This window comes from Alligator sinensis, unplaced genomic scaffold (assembly GCF_000455745.1).
Source record: "Alligator sinensis unplaced genomic scaffold, ASM45574v1 scaffold722_1, whole genome shotgun sequence".
NCBI classification, from domain to species: domain Eukaryota; kingdom Metazoa; phylum Chordata; order Crocodylia; family Alligatoridae; genus Alligator; species Alligator sinensis.
In genome coordinates this window covers 1095625-1115601 of record NW_005842345.1, presented here as the reverse complement: position 1 = coordinate 1115601, position 19977 = coordinate 1095625, and the positions used below count along the sequence as shown (strand labels likewise).

Genomic DNA, 19977 nt, shown 5'->3' with positions numbered 1-19977 from the left:
TGCAGTGTGTTTCCCAGCCTGAATATGGCCGTGAAGAAGCGTGAGCAAACCCTGCAGGACTACAAGCGGCTGCAGTCCAAGGTGGAGAAATATGAAGAGAAGGAGAAGACCGGCCCTGTTCTGGCCAAGCTGCACCAGGTATGGAGCTAGGAGGTGGGTGGGAGCCAGGCCCCCCTCATTTACAGGATGATTTACTCATGTTTGCTCAGGATAGGGCCTGACATTTGCTGGAAGCCCCAAGCTGCTCCAAAAGTGGGTATGACAGAGTCAAACTACGAGCTGACTAGAAAGCGGTTCGCTGATGCTCTCAAACTGTAGAACAGATTCACGAGGGGACTCGTGACCCATGGCTTCAGACAGTCCCAGCTGCATGGGGACTGGTGTCCCATTGGATACAACCCTGTACGGGCAGAGAAACGGCTGGGATGATACTTGTGTTTTTCCTCCATGGACTCAAAGTCGCTTTATTCCGTGTTTTGGTGGAGCCAACCTCCTATTATTTGTAGATACAAAATCGATGTGTGCTAAGGCCATGCAAAGAAGGTTATTTGGCATAAGAAGAAGAAACCAGACGCCCGATTCCATAGCAGAAAACTAGCTGGACTAAAGACCCTTTTCAGAGCACGTAGCCTCTTGAGTTGAGACCCGGTTCCCCCTGCCCTCAGCTATAACCTCAGAATTGGACCAAGTGGCTGTGGAAAAGATCAGAGCATTTTGAAGTTGGTATATTTGCTGTCTTGTGCAAAGCTTTACTCTCTCAGTGCAGCCATCGGTTACCACAAAGCCTTGTCAACATTTCTTTTCCTTCCTAAAACTCCAGGAAACTCAGAGTTGGGAATTTTTTTCCCAGCTTTCCCAACCAAATCTATCGTCGCTGCAAAAAGATATATGCGTGAACTGTGAGGGAACAGGTGACTTCATCGGCGTCGAGCATTTTTGATCCCTTCCCCTGCAAAATTAAGCATTGTGTTTAAAGAATCGCCCAATCAGCATGAACAAAAGAGAATTCAGACTTACTAGCAAGCAGCTTACACTCCTTGGGCTCAGTGACTAAAGCTGTGGCTGGAAAAATGTGAAGTCTTTTGTCCCAGTGATTAAGGGGGTTTATTTTATTCCCACCCCCCATGAACCCCATGTAGGAACTGATGTTTCCCACTAGCAAACATGTTGCATAACCAAAGTCTGAGCCTGCACACTTGCCCATAGCCAGCCATATTCTTGGAGAGAACCTGAATCTAGGAAAATGTGTGATGAAAATATGAGTATAATTCCATCGCGGTCTATCCACCCAGCCTAAAATATATTCCTTGGCCCTTTAAGAGCCACTTAACCAAATCCTCAGCAGATGCAACTTTCTCACGAAATCTTGGGGCCTTGATGCAACCGGCCAGTGTGTTTTGCCAGGAGAAGCAAACCATGGATCATCTCCCGAGATGCCCTGTAGCACCACAATGCACCCTGCAATTTCTGGCAACACCAACACCAGAAGCAGTGGCCTGTGCCTACTATATTCGGCACCGACTATATAGAAAGGTTGGACTGGAGACTTGACCCTAGAGGTCTTCAAGAGAAGACTGGGTGGGGTTGTCTGAACCCAGATATCTTTCCTGCTCATGCAGGGGGCTGGGCCCGATGATCCTTCGGGGTCCCTTCCGGCCCTAAGATTCAATGACTAAGACGACCCAATCCTTAGGATGTTTTAATGCTGGAAGAACTCATCTTTAAGCTTAGAAAGTGTTTGGTTCAGCCCCTTTCCTCCCCTCAGTGGTGAGGCGTTCTGTTAAGACCTTGCAAGCCCAAAGCAAGGCAGTTCCTTGCACCCAGCCCTGCTTGCCTGACAGAAGGCCAGAACCTGTGCCGAGCCACCGGCGTGCCCATAGGATTAGATGCTGCCAGAGCAGCACAAGTGTGTGGCATCTCGCTCTGAGCCTGTTCCCTCCCCCTGCCCTGTGGAATTCCACCAGGATTAAGTGGCGGACTTGAACGCGTGTAATGTTTCACCGCCCACCCGCTCCTGCCCTTTTCCCCACCTTCTCAGAGACATTTCCCTTTAGCCCCATGCTGCTGTTTAAAGAAGCCAACGGGACTTGCCAAACCAAAGGTCACTGGTAGGCTTGTGGCGAGTCTGCTGGGCTCTGACCCTATAAATTCCCACTGGATGTGGAAGGGGTGGGAGGGAAACAACCCCAGGGGCCGAAGCTCCGTACTGCACAGCAGCCCTGGCACATCCCACAGCCTCTGGAAGCACTGCCGTAACTCAGCCTGCAACCCCTCTCCTTGCTTTGCTGGCCCAGTGACTCCTTTCTTCTGACCACTAGGTTATAGCAGTGATTTTTTTTTTGCTCTAGCATGACGGGGGGGATATAGTGCCTTCGGTGCAGGGGGCTGCAGTTCTCCCAGGTGGAGAGGTGCAGCAGATAGCCAGCAGGACACTGTCAGGCTCTGAGGTTGCTGGTCAGAGATGAACCATTACACCTGTTGGAAGTGTTCTTGCCCCACAGAGCTTCATACTTTTTCTTAAGGCTCCAGTACCTCTCCATTGTGTTTCCTTCCCCCTGGAAAACAACTTATCATCTTCCCCAGAACACAATTCATTATCTCCCCCTGGAGGAGAGCTCTACCTAGTTATTCATAAAAAGCTAATCATGAGGCACACTATTTACAGCACAGCATAGATGAAATGATCACAGTGGCCAAAATGCATTGAGGTAGCTTGCGCATGGGCAGATGCGGCCAAGTTAGCTGGGTCCTTGCCTCGCAGAGGACTTTTGAGACAGGTTCTTCGGCTTTCCCTCCCCCGGGAACTTCTCAGAGACTATGGTAAGCCTAAATTCCTTTTCCGGTCCCAAATCCACATGCAGTCTTTGTAATGTGCTGTCGGCCCAAACACTGGGGTCCTTGAGCTGCATTCTGGGAAGCCGCTGCCCTGTAGCAGCATCAGAAGGCTCTTGTGGGGTAGAGGATTTAATCGGGTGTCTGAGCCACCTCCTGTCTCACTTCCCAGGCCCGTGAAGAGCTGAGGCCGGTGAAGGAGGACTTTGAGGCGAAGAACAAGCAGCTTCTGGAGGAGATGCCCAAGTTCTACAGCAGCCGAATTGACTACTTCAAGCCTAGCTTTGAATCCCTGATCCGGGCTCAGGTGAGATCTAGAGTGAAATCTCTGCATGGCACAGCTGCCTCACTGGTTTCCGTATGGCATGGGGTATTGGATGTGATGTTGGTTTCGGGATGGTTTTGCCAGCATCCAGGCCTCTGGACCCAATGTGATATGCAGATGAATACATGGGAAGACAGCAGGAAGGTTTGTGGGGCTGCACGTGCGGACCTGGGTGTGCTGGAAAAAAAAGTTGTCTTTTTGGCCCTGCTTTTCGACTGGCTTGTTAGGTGTGTATCGTAACTCTTAATGGCTTTGTTATTCTCCTGGTATCAGTGCTTTCGGCATGAGGGATGTGTAATGGGCATCTCAAGCCTGCTTTTTGTAATAGGTGGTTGTGAGGTAGTGCACACAACAGTGCTTTTCCACCCTGGCAGGTCTTCCCCAGGCTCAAAACTCATGCTGTGGCCTGGCAGGCAGGCACCTACCCTGGACCACTAGGTTGGGTGCTGTATTGGGGTCGCAGGCCCCGAGGTGGCAACGCTGCATGCAGGTGGGTGTGTGAGCCTCAATCGGGCCTTGTAGAGGGAGCATACGGTGGTGTAAACAAGCCCAGAAAAGGCATTGTTGAGCCTTTACATGGCACTGACTCTGCTGTGCCCAGATCCCCTCGGGATTTGGACTTCCCTGTGGCATGGCAAGCAACTGGCCCAAAAGCCAGCTCACCTGCCATCTGGCATTAAAGTGACCCGCGGGTCAATGAGATGCTAAATTCTAGGGCTGCTGCAGTGTCTATTCCCTGGGTAACGATGGAGTGGAGGGCTCCATACCCCACACGTCACAGCTGAAATAACCAGACTGCCTGGAGCCGCAAACAAGGTTGCTGTGGCCCTGCCTCCCTCCGTGCTAGATAAACAGTGCCGTGCAGCCTGCTGGGGGTGGGGCTCTTGGACGGGACCTCGCAATCCAGCGGGCTGTGTGTGGGTATGAACAAGCCTCTGGCAGCCTGAGCAGAGAAGGGACTTGCCCTGCTGCCCTTGGCCTAAATTTCCCTCCCTCCTATTGTGCCGGGTCCTTTGTGCCACGTGGCTGTGCCAGCCACTCTTAGGGTGCCCGGTTTTCTCTGCCATTGGATGTATGCAGGCTGTCTCGAAGCATTATACAGGTGATGAGAGCGAAAGAGGCATGCCTTCTCTCTCTTCTCCTGGAAGTGGGAAGGTCTTGCAGCGAGCAATACCCAGAGTTAGTGTCAGTTCCCCTTTCCCTGGTTTATGTACCAGGAGTCCCTGCACCCTGTTGCTCCAGTATGGCCATAGCCCATTGAATAGGTTGGGCTTGCTCACAGGGCCCGCTGCTTGTGCTGACGATGCAGCCAGCTCTGCTCAACCTCCCCTCTAGCTCAGACACTTCTCTGGCTGCAGCTGGAGGAGACGAAGGTGGTTTTATTGGTTACTGCTTGGAGGTGTCCAAAGGCAGAGGCACTTCAAGAGAGGAGTCCCGGGGTAATCCTACCCCCTCGTGCACAGAGCTGTCATCCCAAGGCCTGCTGGAGAGGGATTCCCGCACAGCCTAAAGGGGAATGTTAAGTGACTGGATCCTGCTGCCACCAAGTGAAGACTCGGTCAAGGCTTACTGGGCAGGCACAGGTGGGGCAGCACGTGTCTGCGTATTTCCCTTTGGCTGGCACCTGGGACTGCACCCAGCAGATCATCCCCTCTGCCAGAGGCCCCAAATAGATCAGGCTGTGCTGTGTGTGTAGTTTCCTCTGTTGGAGGGCATGTGGGTGAATGGAGGTGATGCCTGCATTTATGGGAGGTGGGGTCAGGACATCTATGGCTGACCCAGGCCCTGCTTCTCCTTCCTCCCTAGCTGCAGGCAGAAGAGGGGTCAGCATCCCTTGATTTCCATTTACAGCCACTGTTGGTCGCAATGCCAACCCTGCTGTAGACCCTGCATCTCAGCTCTGGGAGACTTTCAGGCATATTCAGCAGCTAGGTATTATTCCCCCACTTTGAAGATGGGTAAAAATGAAAAGGGAAGCATCTAACCCAAGGTAGCTCAATGAGTCAGCTTGGAGCTAGGAATAGAAGCCAGGAGTCCTGACTCACTGCGGCGGCCGCCAGCCAGCGGGGTCCCCCTGGGGTCGTCTGAGGTAGATATGCAGGTGAGGGCTTCCTTCCCGGTCTGGCATGGGACCCTGTATTTACAGAGCTGCCCTTCCCCCTCGTATGTCTCCATGCCCACGGCTATTTGCATGCTGAATGGGGGGTGAGCTCATGGTCAGAGGCATGTGGATGGTAATGGGCTGTTTTGCCACCCCCGGCCAGCCCATTCATCCCGCCGGCGTTCTTTCCGGGTTATCTTTCCCTCCATGCCTCATTGAGCGTATTTAGCTTCTTGGGGTTTCGTATTACCCGGTGGAATGTCTATTTTCATCCTTGTCTACGTGTCTTTCTCTGTAATAGCAGCAATTGGTCTAGGACCCATAGCCCTCTTTTTTTTTTTTTTTTTTTACACGGGGGCAGATTGAGCCTTCAGAAGGAAATAACAAATAGTGCATTGCAGCGACAGCTCTTCTGACCCCTATTTGACTCTGAGGTCAAGGACCTAGGAGCTGCTTGGTGAACCCTTGGTGGAACAAGCCTTTCCACGAGCTGGCACACAGCAGCTTCCAAAAGCGTGGTCCAGCAAAAGGGACTGTGTGACCCTTTGTCACTGTGGAGTCTAGCAGATGTGTGTGGTGGCTGTCTTGCCTTGGCTGCCAAGTCAAGCCTGTTGCTCTGAGACTCTCTGAGGTTTGAAACCAGGCAGTAATTAAAGCAGTCGCCCTTCTGGCCTTTCTAGATGGCTTCTGTGCTAGAAGGAAGGGGCACTGGGTGGCAGTGAGAAGCTAGCGGGGTTTTGGCTGTAGTAATCTGGCATGGGGGTGAATAGGGCCTTGCAGCAAAGCTTCTTCCAGAACATACGAGGCCATGGATCGGGGAAGCAACTGGTCTGAACGGCCCCAGAAAAGTAGGGTGCCAGTTCTGATTATCCAGGTTCACGTGCCAAGTACGTGGATTCTTGTGTTACAAGTCAAACTGGGCTCTCCTGTGCTCAGGGGCTGAGCCAACAGAGTGAAACCCTTCCCTCGCTTTGGACTTGGAAGTGACCTTACGAAGGTTGCGTGGGGGGAGGAAGTTCACGCTCCACGGTTGGTGGGAGCCTTTCCTTCCCCCAGCTAGAAAACCTGCTGCTCCTGCTTTCTGAGCCTAGTACAAAGCGTGCAACAGAATGGGGGCCTTCATGTGGGAACAGCCTTGTACATGCTTCAGCCCAGTGGGTCTTGGGTAGCAAGTGTTTCTGTACAAGATGGCTGCAGTGCAGCCAGAAAGGAGCCCCTCAGCTATGTTTGGCATGGGAGCCATGTGAATAGGAGCGACTGCTCCTTATGGAGAGGTAGCGTGGAAGACGCCGAGATGCCCCAGCGAGGACTGCATTATAAACGTGATGGGGAAATGGGTAGGATGTGCCTAACAGGAACAGAAAGCGTTAAGGACGACTGGAATTGGGAGGCTTTTGGGCCTGTTTTGGCAAAGCGCGACTTGGAGGGCTGCAGCAGCGTATGGGATCTCTAGCTAGAAAAGCCGGCAGCCCACATGCAGCTGCTGCTGCTAGGCTAGAAGCGTGGAAGGAGAAGCGTTTGACACGGGGTCGCTCTGTTTCAGAGCTCAGTCCTGTGAGAGGTGGGGCGGGGGCTGTCCAAGGGCTTCAGCCTGGGGCCCTGACTTGGGCACTTCTGAGGTCCCTGGGGGCCAGGGCACTCGGCCCGGGGAGCAAGACACAACAGGGCTGCAGCCCTGCTCCTCCCCACTGCTTCACAGTGTCACGTGGCCCTAGAGCAGCCCCAGGGCATGCAGAGAGATGCATGAACCAGCAAACAGTGGACCCGATCCTGCTGTTTGCTCCCCATGTGTCTGCCTGCTCCCATGCAGGGCGAGGACTTCAGCTGCGCTCTGTAGGGCATGGGGCATATGCAGAGCACACTGTCATCTCCCCTCTGATTTGTCTGCTATGTGGCTTGGTCCCTTTAAATGCCCATCCGCTGCTCTGTCCCTCCTTTCTGGAAACAATCCTGGGTGAAAGTGAAGGTAGCTCTGGCAAAAGGGAATCCCCCGCAGCTGCTGGTTTGGTGCCAGGACCTTGATCTTGCCCTGTTTGTGAAGCGGGGAGGCAGGGGTGGGGGTACTGCTGCAGCGTCCCTGTCATACGAGCCAGGCCTGGGTGCAACTTAGCAAAGTTTCAACTCTTCCCTCCCTCCCCCAGGCAAGACTGAAGGGGAGAAACCTCTCTGTGGGATCCACGCACGGTGTAGAAGGGATCCTGCTAATTCAGTGCACGTATTTTAGCTGTCAGGCCACGAGCTGATGGTTCTCAAATTGCTTCTCACTAGAAAGGTGTCCCTCAGCCAAAAACCCTGCCCCAGTTTCTGAGCACAGTCCCTTTGCCAGCCTTCCTGCCTCGGTTAGTAAGCAGACGGTAGAGGCTGCAGTGCCACCAGAAGTGCTGCCAAGGGTTTTGAGACCTGAAACCATGGCCAAAAGGCTTGTTCTGGCCCTCTCAAGAGAAGGGAGATGGCAGAAAGGAGCAGCAGTGTGCCTGGGGGGGGGGGGGGGGGTGGAAAGCGGGGCGGTAATCCGGGGGGGGGGGGGGGGGGATGTAAAGGCTTGCGGTCATCCAGACCTCTCAACCTTCCTCGCTCCCTCTGACTCGTGCATGCTCCCTGACCTGTGCAGGGAAGTGGAGAGATGACCGGGAGCATGGGAGAGGTTCATACAACTATGAACCTTTTGCTGGATCGTAAGCAGACTTAAGCTGCATGTCTGCAGCTGGTTCCAGTTTGATGGAGGCTGTGTGCATGGCTGAGGCTGGTACAAAGGATCAGGCAGTGGCCTGAGAACGGGATCCTTGGGTTGCAGTGTCTCCCTCGCTGTGTTCCCTAGAGGGAGTAGACTTTACTTCCCCATCCGTGTTCCCCTCCGTACGTGAGGTGGCAAGCATTTGAAGATGGGAATAACCTAGAGGCACAGAAAACGACAGTGGATCTGGCGTCCCACAGGAGGCGCATGGACAGATGCCATCAGCTCGGGAGCCAAGGGTGCTGGTAACGCAAGTGCCAGGCATCGTGGGCTGTATCCGGCTTGAAAAGCAGGCATCCAATGTGTGCTCTGCATGTGACCAGGTGCGCTAATGCACCTTCCTAGACAGCTGTAATGAAAGGCACCAACTTTGGGGATTCTCAAGTCACCTGCGGGGAAATCCAGTGTTGCAGTAAAGCGTTTCTCGTGTTCCTGGTTAATCGTTCTTCCCGGGGCATCACTTAATCCTCTGCCTGGTGTGTGGGGCCCCCTAGTGCCCTGGCCTGTGTAGGAGCAGCAGCATCTGCAAGGAGCTGTGAATACAGCCCTTCTGGCTACTTGCCTCTCCAACCAAGAGAGGTGACACCCCCCCCCCACACCCTGTTCCACCTCCAGGGGCTGCAGGGATTTCTCATGGCACTTGGGCTGCTTTGTTTATGGGTGATTGGATGCGACTCCGGAATGAGGGTAGCTGTTTCCTTGCTTCTTCCCGGAGTGAGGTTTCAGTGGTGGAACACAGCAGAGCACCAATTTTGCAAATCCTGCCTGGCGTCCTCTTCCATCCCCGAAGGCCACTGGTCCAGCGTGCACCGCAGGGGGTCCTCCAGGCAGTCATTGCAATGGAGCCACCCCTGAGGCTGAGCCTGCGGCTGTCTAAATGGGAAATGCCAGCACCCGGCAGGAAGCGGAGAGGACTGCAACATGCCTAAACCTGCCAGGGGGTTCTAGGCTGCAGCCACGAGACCCAAAGTGCCCTGGTGTAGCACTGAGCATGTTACGCTCTCCAGGCCTCAGCAGGGCCCCTGCAAACGCCTCCCTGTTGAAGGCAACGTCCAAGGAGCTCGCGGACAACCTGCTGCCCAGGGCCCGTGAGTTAGACCGTGGCCATGGGCCTGGAATCAGGAATGCAGCTTGGCATCTGTTGCATGGACCCCTCTGGGCACACCTGGCCCTGGGGTCAGCTCTGACTCGCAGGGAGGAGTTGCCCCTGCTGAGTCACCCTATGGCTATTCTTGGACAGGACAGTGACATGCTGCCCCCTCCCTGGGCTCAGGAGCCCGAGCAGTACAGCCTGCCGTGATTGCAGTGGCAAAAGGCACCTCATGGAAGGTGCTGGAAGCTACTCTAATTAGGAACCATTTTAAGTGCTGGGCGATCATCTCTGTAAGATGCTTCATCGAGGTGCGGATAGCAGATAGAGGCAAACTAGCCTAAAGGGTCCTTGCTCATGCTGCCTCTCTGTGCTGGAAAGCACAGCCTGCTGCTCATGGGCTAGCGAGGCTGCAGCTGGGTGGGGACAAGCATTGTGCCCCTGTGCCCAGGTAGATGTGCCCTCCCATCATTGCCTGTACTGCACCTCTCTAGTGTATGGGTCGGGCATACTGAGGCTGGGTCCCCTTGTCTGCATCCCGGGCACTGCCCTTCTCTGCTGTAGGCCCTGGGTGAGATGCAAAGCCATCTCGTCCTGCTGCAACTATGGGGGTTGCTCTGCTCCCCTGGTGGAATATGCCTCAGTGGAGCCCAGCACTGGTGGACAGATGCGTGGGCTCCTAAAGCAGAGGTGTCTGCACTGAGGTTGTGGAGGGGGCAGACCTTGGGGCGTCCAGCGCTGTTGCCTTGCGACTGAGCTCAGCCCCATGCACATAGTCCTCCCCATGTGCTGTCTGGCCCATTACCCCTGGGCTAGCTGCGGTGCCAGGACCTGCTTGACCGCCCAGAGCAGAGGCGTGGGGCGCTCTGTATGGGAGAGCTGCTGGGATCTGTGAGGGCTCCAGGCACTGCCCACTTGGCCGCGCTGCTGCCGAGGGATGGCATTAGTCACCATGCAGACAGGCGTTCCTGCTGCATCAGCGGGAGCTGAGCGCAGGCTCCTGCCCCCCTGGGGAGGGACCAGCCCAGGCATGGGGGGGGGGGGCCGTGGCAGCACCCGGAGGCTGTTCTGGCCTGGCTATGCCCGTGTCCCAGCAGGGACATGAATAAAGTATGGGTAGGGGGAGGTGGGACAGTTGGCAGGAGGCTCGTGTGTCCCCAGCAGCCCAAAATAAACCTGCGCTGGAGAGAGTGCAGGGGAAATGGTCTCCATGGAGACAGCGTGTGTTTCGGCACCGGAGCCGCTGGCGCTGACTTAAGCGGGTGGGATCCATGTGGCTGGGGGCTGCCGAGTGGCTCAGCAGAGAGACCCGTCTGGGCGGAGACCTGTGGGTGGGCAGCGAGCGTGTTGGCAAGAGACGCGCGTCTCCCACAAGCTTGCGATGCAAGGCTGGCAGCTCCCCGCCCTCCCCCTTCCCCCACTGCGGTACGCATGCCCCAGGGTGGGGATCTCTTTGGCAGGCGGCCCAGTCCCAGGTGATGTGTTTGGCTGCAGCAGCTGGGAAAAGCAACCTCGTGCTAGTCTGAGCCAGGTACCCCTGTGAGCTGCGCACTCGAGCTCCGTGTTCATGCATTGTGTCCTTGGAGGGCTCTGTCTGTTGTCCTAATCATACGCGTGCATACAGTAAGCAGAGCTGAACTGGCCTGGGGACCTTGTGCTGCATCCCTGGTGCCCCTGATTAGGCGTGGGATGGCTTTACGCCGTGCGTTGACCCTGAGAAGAAGCACTTGCCGAGGGAGGGAGCGTCTGTACCACTCGGAGCTGGTGGGTACTGCAGTGGGAACTGAAGCATCGAGCCTCTGGTGAAGGAAAGACTTGCAAAGGATGCGGCCGTGGAGGCGAAGCCTCGTGGCCCCAGTGCAAGGCCAGGAGAGGGGCAACTGGCTGTGCCCTCAAGCCTGGCACCTGACGGTCACGCTCACCTGTCGTATGGGGAGGAGGCGGTGGCACAAGTCTTAGCCGGCCTTGGGGAAAGTGTTGTAGGAAATCCTGTCCCAGCCTGCACTGTGCTGCCCCAGAGTGCAGCTGTCCACGAAACACCTACAGAGAGGGAAGGGTTAAGCCAGGCTCTTCCGGGCTGGCACCGCTGGAAGGCCACTTGCCGCGTGGCTGCGGAAGGAAGCGAGTGCTCCCCCGGCCGTGCGCTACAAAGGTCAGAGTTCGTGACTCATCCGCTGCCTCCGCGCCACTCCAGACTTGGCAGGCACCTGTGTAGGCAGAGGCTTTGTCACCGGCGGATCATGCCTGACTTCTCCATGGCAGCCAGAGCAAGCCGTCCCTGGCAGATGCCAGCTCAGCGGCCAAGACCCAGCCGGGCCTTGCTGCAGCCCACCCACTGCCAGAGAACAGAGCATGTGACCCCGGCACTGCGCAGTGTCCCATGGGTGCTGCATGCTTCCTGGAGGCCTACTCTGTAGGCATCATTGCTGCTGTGCTCGTGGGGGTTGCCTTGCTGTTGGGATGTTGGTAGAAAGTCTGGGTGCAGGGGGTGGAGACTGCTTCAGCATGGGAGTGTGCCTGAACTCTGAATTCTTTCTAGACTTGTCCAAACCTAAATTGGCATTAAGCGCCTCCCTGGGCAATTTTACTGGCAACATAATGTAGGCCGAGTAGCCAGGAGCCTGTTGGAGACCCGCTTAAGTTTCTGGTGGGTGCCATGTCCTCCAGGCATGCGGGGCCCCTGCTGTGTCAACATGTTAAAGTGCATGTAGGGGCAGGGGGTGCGCTTTTCTGGCATAGCAGCATTTGTGCTCTGAACTGAGAAGTGGTCTGAAGGCAGTGATGCTAACCAGCCCTTCTCCCTGGAGCTTCTTGAGGCTGCCACCTCTGTGCTGAATTATAGACCTGAGCATACATGATGTATTTCAACACCATTGTGCCTGGGACCCAACCGACAGCCTGTGGGCTGGGGCTGGTGGGAAGACAGGCAGGTTGTGTGGTTTTGGGACTGGCAGAGTGCCACTTGCTTTCTGTGGCACCTCCAGCCAAGGCGCCTTTGTGGCCAATCTGTGAAATGGGGTGGCTCAGGGGCAGGAGAAATGTGGCATAGCATGGGCAGGTCCATGGATGAGAGGTGCCAGAGCAGCTCAGTGTGGTGGGGCAACATATGGAGCTGTAGCGAAGCCATGGGGCAAATGCTCTTATGGGGAGGGCTGCCGTGGGCCTGCAGAAAGCGTGTAAATGAAGCCAGCTCCCCCGTGCCCATGTGCATGTGTAGGGGAATCCCTGGTGTACTGAGCCCTAACCACTCTCTCCCCCCAGGTTGTGTACTACACAGAGATGCACAAGATCTTCGGGGACCTGACAGAGCAGATTGCCGAGCCGGGCCTCACGGACGAGCAGAGGGAGAAGGAGAACGAGGCGAAGCTGAGTGAGCTGCGGGCCCTCTCCATTGTGGCCGATGACTGATGCCCTCAGCAGGCTGCCTCGTGGAGCACTATGGGGTGGCAGACGGTGAGAGTCCACTGCTGCTTGGGCACAGCCAAGCAGACTTCCTGACTGCTCCTGGGAGAGTGACCAACTGACTCTGGGCTTTAACCTCTTGTGTACAAGTGACTCTGTCCTGTGCAGCTGCAGCCGCTCAGTGGCTCCACACAGCATGCGAGACGAGGTACAGCTTCGCAGCAGTGTGAAGTGGGCTTCAGGGGTGGGGAAGAGTTTTTAAGCCTGCTCCTGACTTGAAAGGGACTGTAGCTAACCCCTAGTTGCAGCACAGCCATGGAGGGAGCAGCTCCTTGGTGCTGAGATGGGCACTTCCACGGGCAGTTTTGCATGCCCTGTGTTCTGCTGCTCTTCACTCTGGACTAGTTCTCTAAAAGGGGCCTCTAATGTGCAGTTGGGGGTTTGGAAAGGAGGGAGGTCAGGGCTGGGGCAGAAGTGAAACCCATCAGCAGGCTCAGCCACTGCCTGACTGTGAAATGATCCCAAAGCGTTCTCGAGCCCAGCTCAGGTACAGCAGCAGGAAGGGTGGGAAATGTGGCTGCATGGTAGGGAGGTCACTTGCAGCCCCATTTTCACCTTTGCCCACAGAGGAGCTTGAGGCTTCCAGCGCTCTAGTGAGCCTTTTCCCTTGGTAGCTCCAAGTGCCTGTTCCCTGCACTGCTAATTTTAGTGAATGCCCTACATCTTGGGCAGCCTGTGGTGTCTCCCGTACCATTCTGAGGGGGAGGCTGGTTGCATTTCCACTCTCCCGGGAGCTAGTGTCATGCACACTTGCCTTGCTGTGGCACATGATGGCAGGGATAATAGCATGCCTGGGATTGTAAGCTGTGGAAAAAGAGCAGTTTTAAAAGACTGAGCTAACTGCAATCTTTCACTGATAATCCTGGTATTGGGAGAGTGAGTTAGCTCCATCTATGCATCTGTCTCAGATTCAGCATGTGATCTTCAGAGAAACGCATGCAAGTTTGTCACTTCCTGTGTTGGCCTCTGTGCTACATTTTAGGCTGGCACTGCTTAAAAGCTCTATCGGTCTGGTTGTATAAGTCTCTGGTGAATCCTTCCCAATGCAAAGCTTTTAAGCTACCAGTGACAATTGTTTTTTGTGGGAGGAGTGGTCTTCTGGAATGCCCCCTGGATGGGACACGTCTGGTGAGGGGCTACAGCTGCATGCTCTAGTAACACTGCAAATGAGGCTTTTTTAATAAAAGGTTTAACCCAAGCATGTTGTGTGCCAGCCACTTGGGTGATGGTGGTGGATGTTTATAATACACTGCTGCCCTCTGCTGCTTTGCACAAGCTATGACTCCAGGCATCTTCTCTGCATGCCTGGGACACCAAGCCCAAGTCCCACCGGTAACATAGGTGGCACTAAAGATCTGAAGGAGTCAGCGGGTAAGTAATGTGCTGAGGCACTAGTACCAGCCCCCAGTGAGACAAACAGCACAGTGATGGTTTTGTAGCGCACAACTATTTTACTTTGTATTCCTTTTCTTTAAAAAAAAAAATGAAAGAAGGTAAGCAAGTTAAACAAGGCCAAACTGAATGTTGTTTTGGTCTAGGGGAGACGTGGACATAGTCACAGACTGACTCGAAAGGAAACTGCTCCAAATAAATACAAGTTGTTACCACATTTACTTTCTAAAGCGACGTGTTGATACTAACCGGAGATGGCTGACCTTCACGAGCGTGCTGAGACCCTGTGTCTGGGTCAGGGGCTGGGAAGTGGTTAGGATGTTTTCCCCTGGACTTGCACTGAGTAGCCCCAGGGACACTGGTGAGTTTAAATCTAGTGCTTCAACAAAGACCTGCTTACGAGCTGCTACTCTGCACAAATTGTTGTCTTTCTGTCCCCTTTAGCTCAAAAAGGTGAGTTTCAAGTTTGCATGTTGCACCACACTACCAACCAGCTTAAGGGACTCTAACTAAATGCCCCTGATTAGCCTGTGTCACTGAAAGCAGCAGCCCCATGGGATTTGACTCGAGCCCTGTAGCCCACTGAAATCCTCTGCGGCCAAGAGGAAAAAGGATTGCCCTCCTCTAAGCCCAGGGATCTCCACAAGGAGCAGAAGCTGGACAGGGTTAAGAGGACCCTGGTCACCTCGTCCTCGGCTGCAACGCTGCCGTCACAAGCCCGCTTTCAGCAACAGCAGGCACCTGTGCTTCAGCTTCCGCTCCTTGCATCTGGGACACGAGTGCTTGCCTGGCTCCTAGGCCTTCTACCTACATGTCTCCTGCTTGCAAGGTACAAGTCTCTGTCCCTGCAGCCGCTCCCTTGGCCCAGACCAGCTGGCTGTAATCCTTTCCCTGTGCACAGGATGAGCACCAGCCTCTGGCAGTGAAAGGGGTTCAAGTTACTAAAAAAGGTTTGTTGGAATCTTGCCCTCAATTGCTGACCCCAGTGGTTCTTCCAGCATCTGGGTGGGACGCCAGCTATGCCCCTTGCACCTGCCAGGGCAACAGCTGTCAGTTGCTGGGTGCAGGTTCCTTCTTCTCTAAGCAGTTATTAGTCTGGAAGAGAGACAGAACATGCCAGCTTGGTCTTGGCCTTGGACCAGGGCGGGGGTCTCTATCATGGAGCCTAAACTCCTTCTGAGGATCTCCTAATGAACCCACCCAGCATGTTACCAAGGGACCTGGGATGTCCTGGTACCTTCTCAATGATCCTCTGAATCTCCAGCTGTAGCGGGGCCAGGCGCTTCTTGTTCTCCTGCAGCAGGCGCTGGAAGTGAGCTTTCTGCCTCTCTGCTGCTCTTGCCTGCTCTTCTGCCTCTGTCAGGCGCTTCTGCAGCTCCTGCAGCTCAGACACTAGGGTTTTGTTGGTCGACTCTGTCGCTGAGAAGCGGACCTGCGTCTCTTCTGTGGGTAAAGACCAGGACACAATGTAGCACGCAGCCTGTGATCGGAGGAAATCAGTAGAACCCCTACCGCCCATCACAGCTCACCCAGCTTGACCTCCAGCGTATGGATCTTGCTTTCCAGGTACAGCCGGCCACTCTCAGTCTGCTCTGCCTTCTCCAGCAGCTTCCCCACATTAAGCACCGTCCCATTATGGGAGACAAGGTCTCCATGCTCCACCACTGCCTTGGGCTGGGCAGGTACCCCAGCTGAGGCTGTGGAAGGGGGCAGCAGAAAGAGATTTCCTGAAAGGAGAAAAACCAGCATCAGCCCTCCCCCCTGCACTGGTCTTGGAGTACAATTACCTTCCCCTCTAAGCTCCACACCTACCCAAGAGCTCCTCCTCTGGCAGCTGGTCAATAGTGCCAGGGTCCAGGCCTTCCTGCCGGCTGTAGCCGAGGTTTCGGTATTGGCACACATACTGGGTCACCACCCGGCTCACGAGGCGCTTCACCTGCCATAGGAATGTAGAGATGAAGCTGCTGCCCAGCTAGGGCCTGGGCCCTGAGAACCTGTCCAGCCCTGGCCCTCACCTGCTCCTTGCAGAGGTGCAGCCCCAGCGTCAGCAGGATCTTCTCCAGGTCCCGTCGGTGCAGGTAGCCACAGAAGTTGAGGTCAAAGTAGACAAAGGCCAGGAGGGCATCGAGGGGCAGCACAGCACTTGGATCCAGCTCCTTGGGCTAAGCACATGGAGGGGAGGGGCAAGTTACTCCTTGAGTTGGGGAGTTGAGACTCAATCGCTACCCAACTCGAGGGCTGGCCACTGACCGCATCATGGAACGAGGAGAACTCCATGTCAGACTGGTTAGACGCATTGGATCTCACTTCAGAGTCGTCCAGCTTGGCACCTGCAGGGAGAACATGAGTTGGCTGAGATACCTAGACTTGCTAAGGTGGCTAAGCGATGGCTGTGCGGCTCTGGCTACATACCAAAGTCCTCTTCCTCATCCTCCCGGAGCAGCAGCAGGTCATCCTCCAGGCTCAGCATGCACAGCTCATCAGTGGAGTCCCTGGGCTCCGTTTTGCATTCATCTTTGACCCTCTCATCCACTTTGGCCTCCTCACTGCCTGCTGGCTGCTGACACTCCACCTCTGCATTCCCGGTGTGCTCCATCTGTGGAGGCTGAGCACAAACACAGTCAGCCCTGGGGAAGCAGAAGCAGAGCTCATACCTGGAGACTGAAGGGCCTATGCCAGAAGTGGCTGCATTCCAAAGACCCACCTGTGCTGGCTCTTGGTTGCTGGCTGTTGCCCCCTCAACCGTGGGAGTCTCGTGGGCCTCTTCCTCCTTCAAGTCTTTCTCTTGGGCTTTCTCGAGGGGCTCAGCTGCTCTCTCTGGCTCCTGGTTCTTGGCCTCTGGCGGCTCCTTCTGTGGTAGGGTCAGCAGTGCCTTGTAGATCTTGTAGCCAAAATCCCGCTGCAGCATCTCCTGGAAGAGCTCGGCCACCACAGCCACCTGGGAGAGAGAGAGGCAGGAAGCTGTGAGGATGGGGCTGCCTTCCCACAGTAGGAACGCCTTATCTTTCAGCACAGCTGTGCCAGGTACCTACCTCAAAGGAGAGCTTTTCCCTGCGCTGCCTGTACTCCAGCAGGGTGTGGAGTGACAGGTTGGAGCAGCTGGGTTGCCCACCCCTTGTGCTTGGGTGGGCCATGATGGCAGGTTCGAGTGGGGGTGTGGGGGGTTCCAGCTCTGGCTCAGGTTCTGGATCCTGTGGTCCAGGTGTGGCAGCAGTAGCCTCCTCTGAGGCTACTGCTGCCAGTTCATTGGCCTCTGTGTGCTGCTCAGGGCTTTCCACTTCCTGTTGAAGGTAGGGATTAACTGACAGTAAGACTACTGCTTCCCTCTCCTGCCCTGCCTGCCCACCTTCCCCACTACAAGCTCCTGCACACCCTCACCATGTCTCCCTTCTCTGGGGAGGGGGGTGGCAGAGGGACTTTCTCAGCTTTCTGCTGACAGAGGGCCTCCCACTGCTCCAAGGATGGCATACAGCTCCACACGTCAGGAAGGAACACCACCACCTTCTCCTGCTGTGCCGGCTCACCCTGGTGCAGGTACCGGAACTCAGCAAAACGGACCCTACAGCCCCCGGGGGGGGAGAAGAGTCAAAACACTGTCAACCAGGTAAGAATAGCTGGGGAGGGTCCAGAAGCCCAAAGGGAGGTAATCCCATTGTGGACCAAAGGGGGCAAGACTGAAGGCTTGTAATAAATGCCCATTAGCCAGTTCAGAAAAAAAACAAGATTCTCTTAGCTGCAGAGCGCCCGAGTGGGACTGAAGGAAGGGGACTTGTTCCTATCACTGCTGAGGCCAACCCATTGAACCGTACTGCTGACAACTCTATAGAAACCACAAACTCTATAGCAAACCACAGACTCCCATAGACTCTGCAAACCACATAGACTCCCACAGTAGACTTTGCAAACCATACAAACCATAGACTCTATAGAGAGACTCCCATCAAACCATGGCCTCTATAGAGAGGAGACTCCCACAGTAGATGCAAACCACATAGACTCTATAGAGAGACTCCCACAGTAGACTCTATAGAGGACCAGACAGACTCCCACAGGATATAGACAGACTCCCACAGTAGACTCTGCAAACTATAGAGGACATGCAAACCATACACAAACTATAGAGGATATGCAAACCACAGACTCTATAGAGATATTATAGACATAGTAGACTCTGCTCTGCAAACCACAGACTCTACTGTGGGAGTCTCTATATCTCTAGACTCTGCAAACCACATACAAACCACAGGACTCTGGACTCCCATAGTAGACTCCCATAGTACAGACCCCTCTGCAAAGTTCTACTCACCACTTGGTGCAGCTGCTCAGGTCCAGGCCCGTCTGTGCCTTGGTGCAGCGTATTGCTGTGCGAACCAGAACCATGGGGTCAGCATCAGGGTCTGACCCATCCATAGATGGCACCCACTCCCCTCCTATCAGCACAGCTTCATCCTCCTTCTTCCCAAGCAGAAACTAACAGTAAAAATGCTTTGAGTCAGGCAGGTGCCAGCAAGACATAAACCTCCAAGGCCACCTCAAGTCCCAGCAATATCAGCCTCACCTTGATTAACTTTGTGGGGTGCTCTGGGGTCTCCCTCTGCCCCCCAGGATCTTCAATATACAACAGGCAGTGGCGGTAGAACTCCTCCAGCCCAGGGGAGGACAACAGCATCACCTAAGCAGACAGCAGCATGGTCAGCCTAGCAGAGATCCTTGCCCCCACTACAAGCAGAGTCCACTACTCCTGCACCACTTCACCTTGGCAGCAAATGCAGCATCCGCCTCCTCCAGTGTCACCTCTTGCCCTGTGTCCTCCTCTCCTTCTGTCAGCTCCTCCGGCTCTGCTACCTGGATGCGGCTGGGATGCCTTAGAGGAAGCGGCCTTGTGAGAGGGAACGTGTCTGGCCAGCATATGCGCAGGTCATAAAACTCCGGGGGCAGCTGGATGCTGCAATACCGTCGCAAGATCTCCATGGCATCACAAAATGTGCTGGTGCAAGCCAAGAGAACACAGGCATTAGCGCGCTCTCCCCCTCTCTTTGGCTCTGATGGTTGAAGGTTTTCCAGCTGGCTCTCACCTGTCCACAGCATAGCGGGCAAAGTGGACCCGGTACTGAGGAGGATCATGGCGTGGCTTCTTCACCCCCCAAGGCTCACCTCCTTTCTGCTTCCGCTTTTTTGATTCAAAATCGTCCCTGCAAGAGATACCCATAGATCAAACTGCATCTTCACTGCAGACTCAAAGCAAACTACAAGGGCAGTAATGCACCCATACCATCTGCCTGTGTCCTGCCTGATTTTGGGGCCCCGTGCAGGGTATCTTCCAACATGTCCCAAGTGTAGAGATGGAGATGACTGAAAGAGACTGATTGCTGAGGAAAGAAACAACCCAATCAGCCATCACTAGACCTGTTCCCCTACCACGTCCCACATCCTTCCCTCACTGCGTTGACTCTGAGTACTTACGCTTCTGGGGAAAGAGCGGGGGGATCCTGTGTGGCTGGAACAGCAGCTGGGGTTGGGCCCCCAGGATCCCTTGCTTCTGCCCCAAGGACGCCACATGCAGAAGAGGCGCGGGCGTCTTAAGCAGAGGCTGCAGGATAAAGAAGGCACCCGGCTGTCATCCAGAGGCAGCACCCAGCACCGCCAGCACCAGACGCTAGGCAATGCCCGAGCCCGGTACCTGGTTGGACAGCGTCTGCACTTTCAGGGCGTTCCAGGGCACGGCTTGGCTCGGGTTGTAGACCGCCTTCACCAGCACCTTCTCCCCGATCTGCGGGATCCGGCCCTTCACCGCGCTGAGCCGAAACACACGACAACAAGGCCCCTCCATAACCACTTCCCCATCCCCGCACGCATCCCCCCTCCTGCCAGGTGCCACCCCTCCCTACCTCAGCTGGAAGAAAACCTCTTCATCCACCACCCCGAAGTAGTCGTGGAGGCTGGTGACGATGCCGGTGAAGACGCGCTGCTTCTCGCCCCCCTGCACAGCCGCAAAAGAGGGGAGCCAGTCAGTGCCCCAAAGCCCACCCCTGCCCCGTGCC

At 55.2% G+C, this 19977-nt stretch overlaps 2 protein-coding genes across 4 annotated transcripts in view; one reads left to right on the top strand and one right to left on the bottom strand.

Annotated features, from left to right (window-relative positions):
* BIN3 (bridging integrator 3) overlaps positions 1-14155 on the top strand; it is a 53076-nt gene extending 38921 nt beyond the window's left edge. For all 3 annotated transcript variants that reach the window (XM_014522388.2, XM_006028914.3, XM_025210338.1), the window contains exons 8-10: positions 6-138; positions 3005-3139; positions 12344-14155. In XM_014522388.2, the coding sequence (XP_014377874.1) occupies positions 6-138; positions 3005-3139; positions 12344-12490 (415 nt within the window). In that variant the 3' untranslated portion in view covers positions 12491-14155. The remainder of the gene's footprint in view (positions 1-5; positions 139-3004; positions 3140-12343) is intronic.
* Positions 14156-14296: 141 nt separating this feature from the next.
* CCAR2 (cell cycle and apoptosis regulator 2) lies at positions 14297-19976 on the bottom strand (the record flags this gene model as incomplete). Its single annotated transcript, XM_025210350.1, has 18 exons — positions 14297-15031; positions 15174-15379; positions 15466-15663; positions 15749-15872; positions 15952-16098; positions 16187-16266; positions 16349-16541; positions 16641-16874; positions 16969-17217; positions 17315-17495; positions 18243-18406; positions 18495-18608; positions 18692-18923; positions 19012-19128; positions 19209-19305; positions 19400-19526; positions 19617-19731; positions 19825-19976. Coding segments are annotated over 18 exons (2775 nt in total), but the record flags the coding sequence as incomplete, so codon positions are not given.
* Position 19977: the final 1 nt, after the last annotated feature.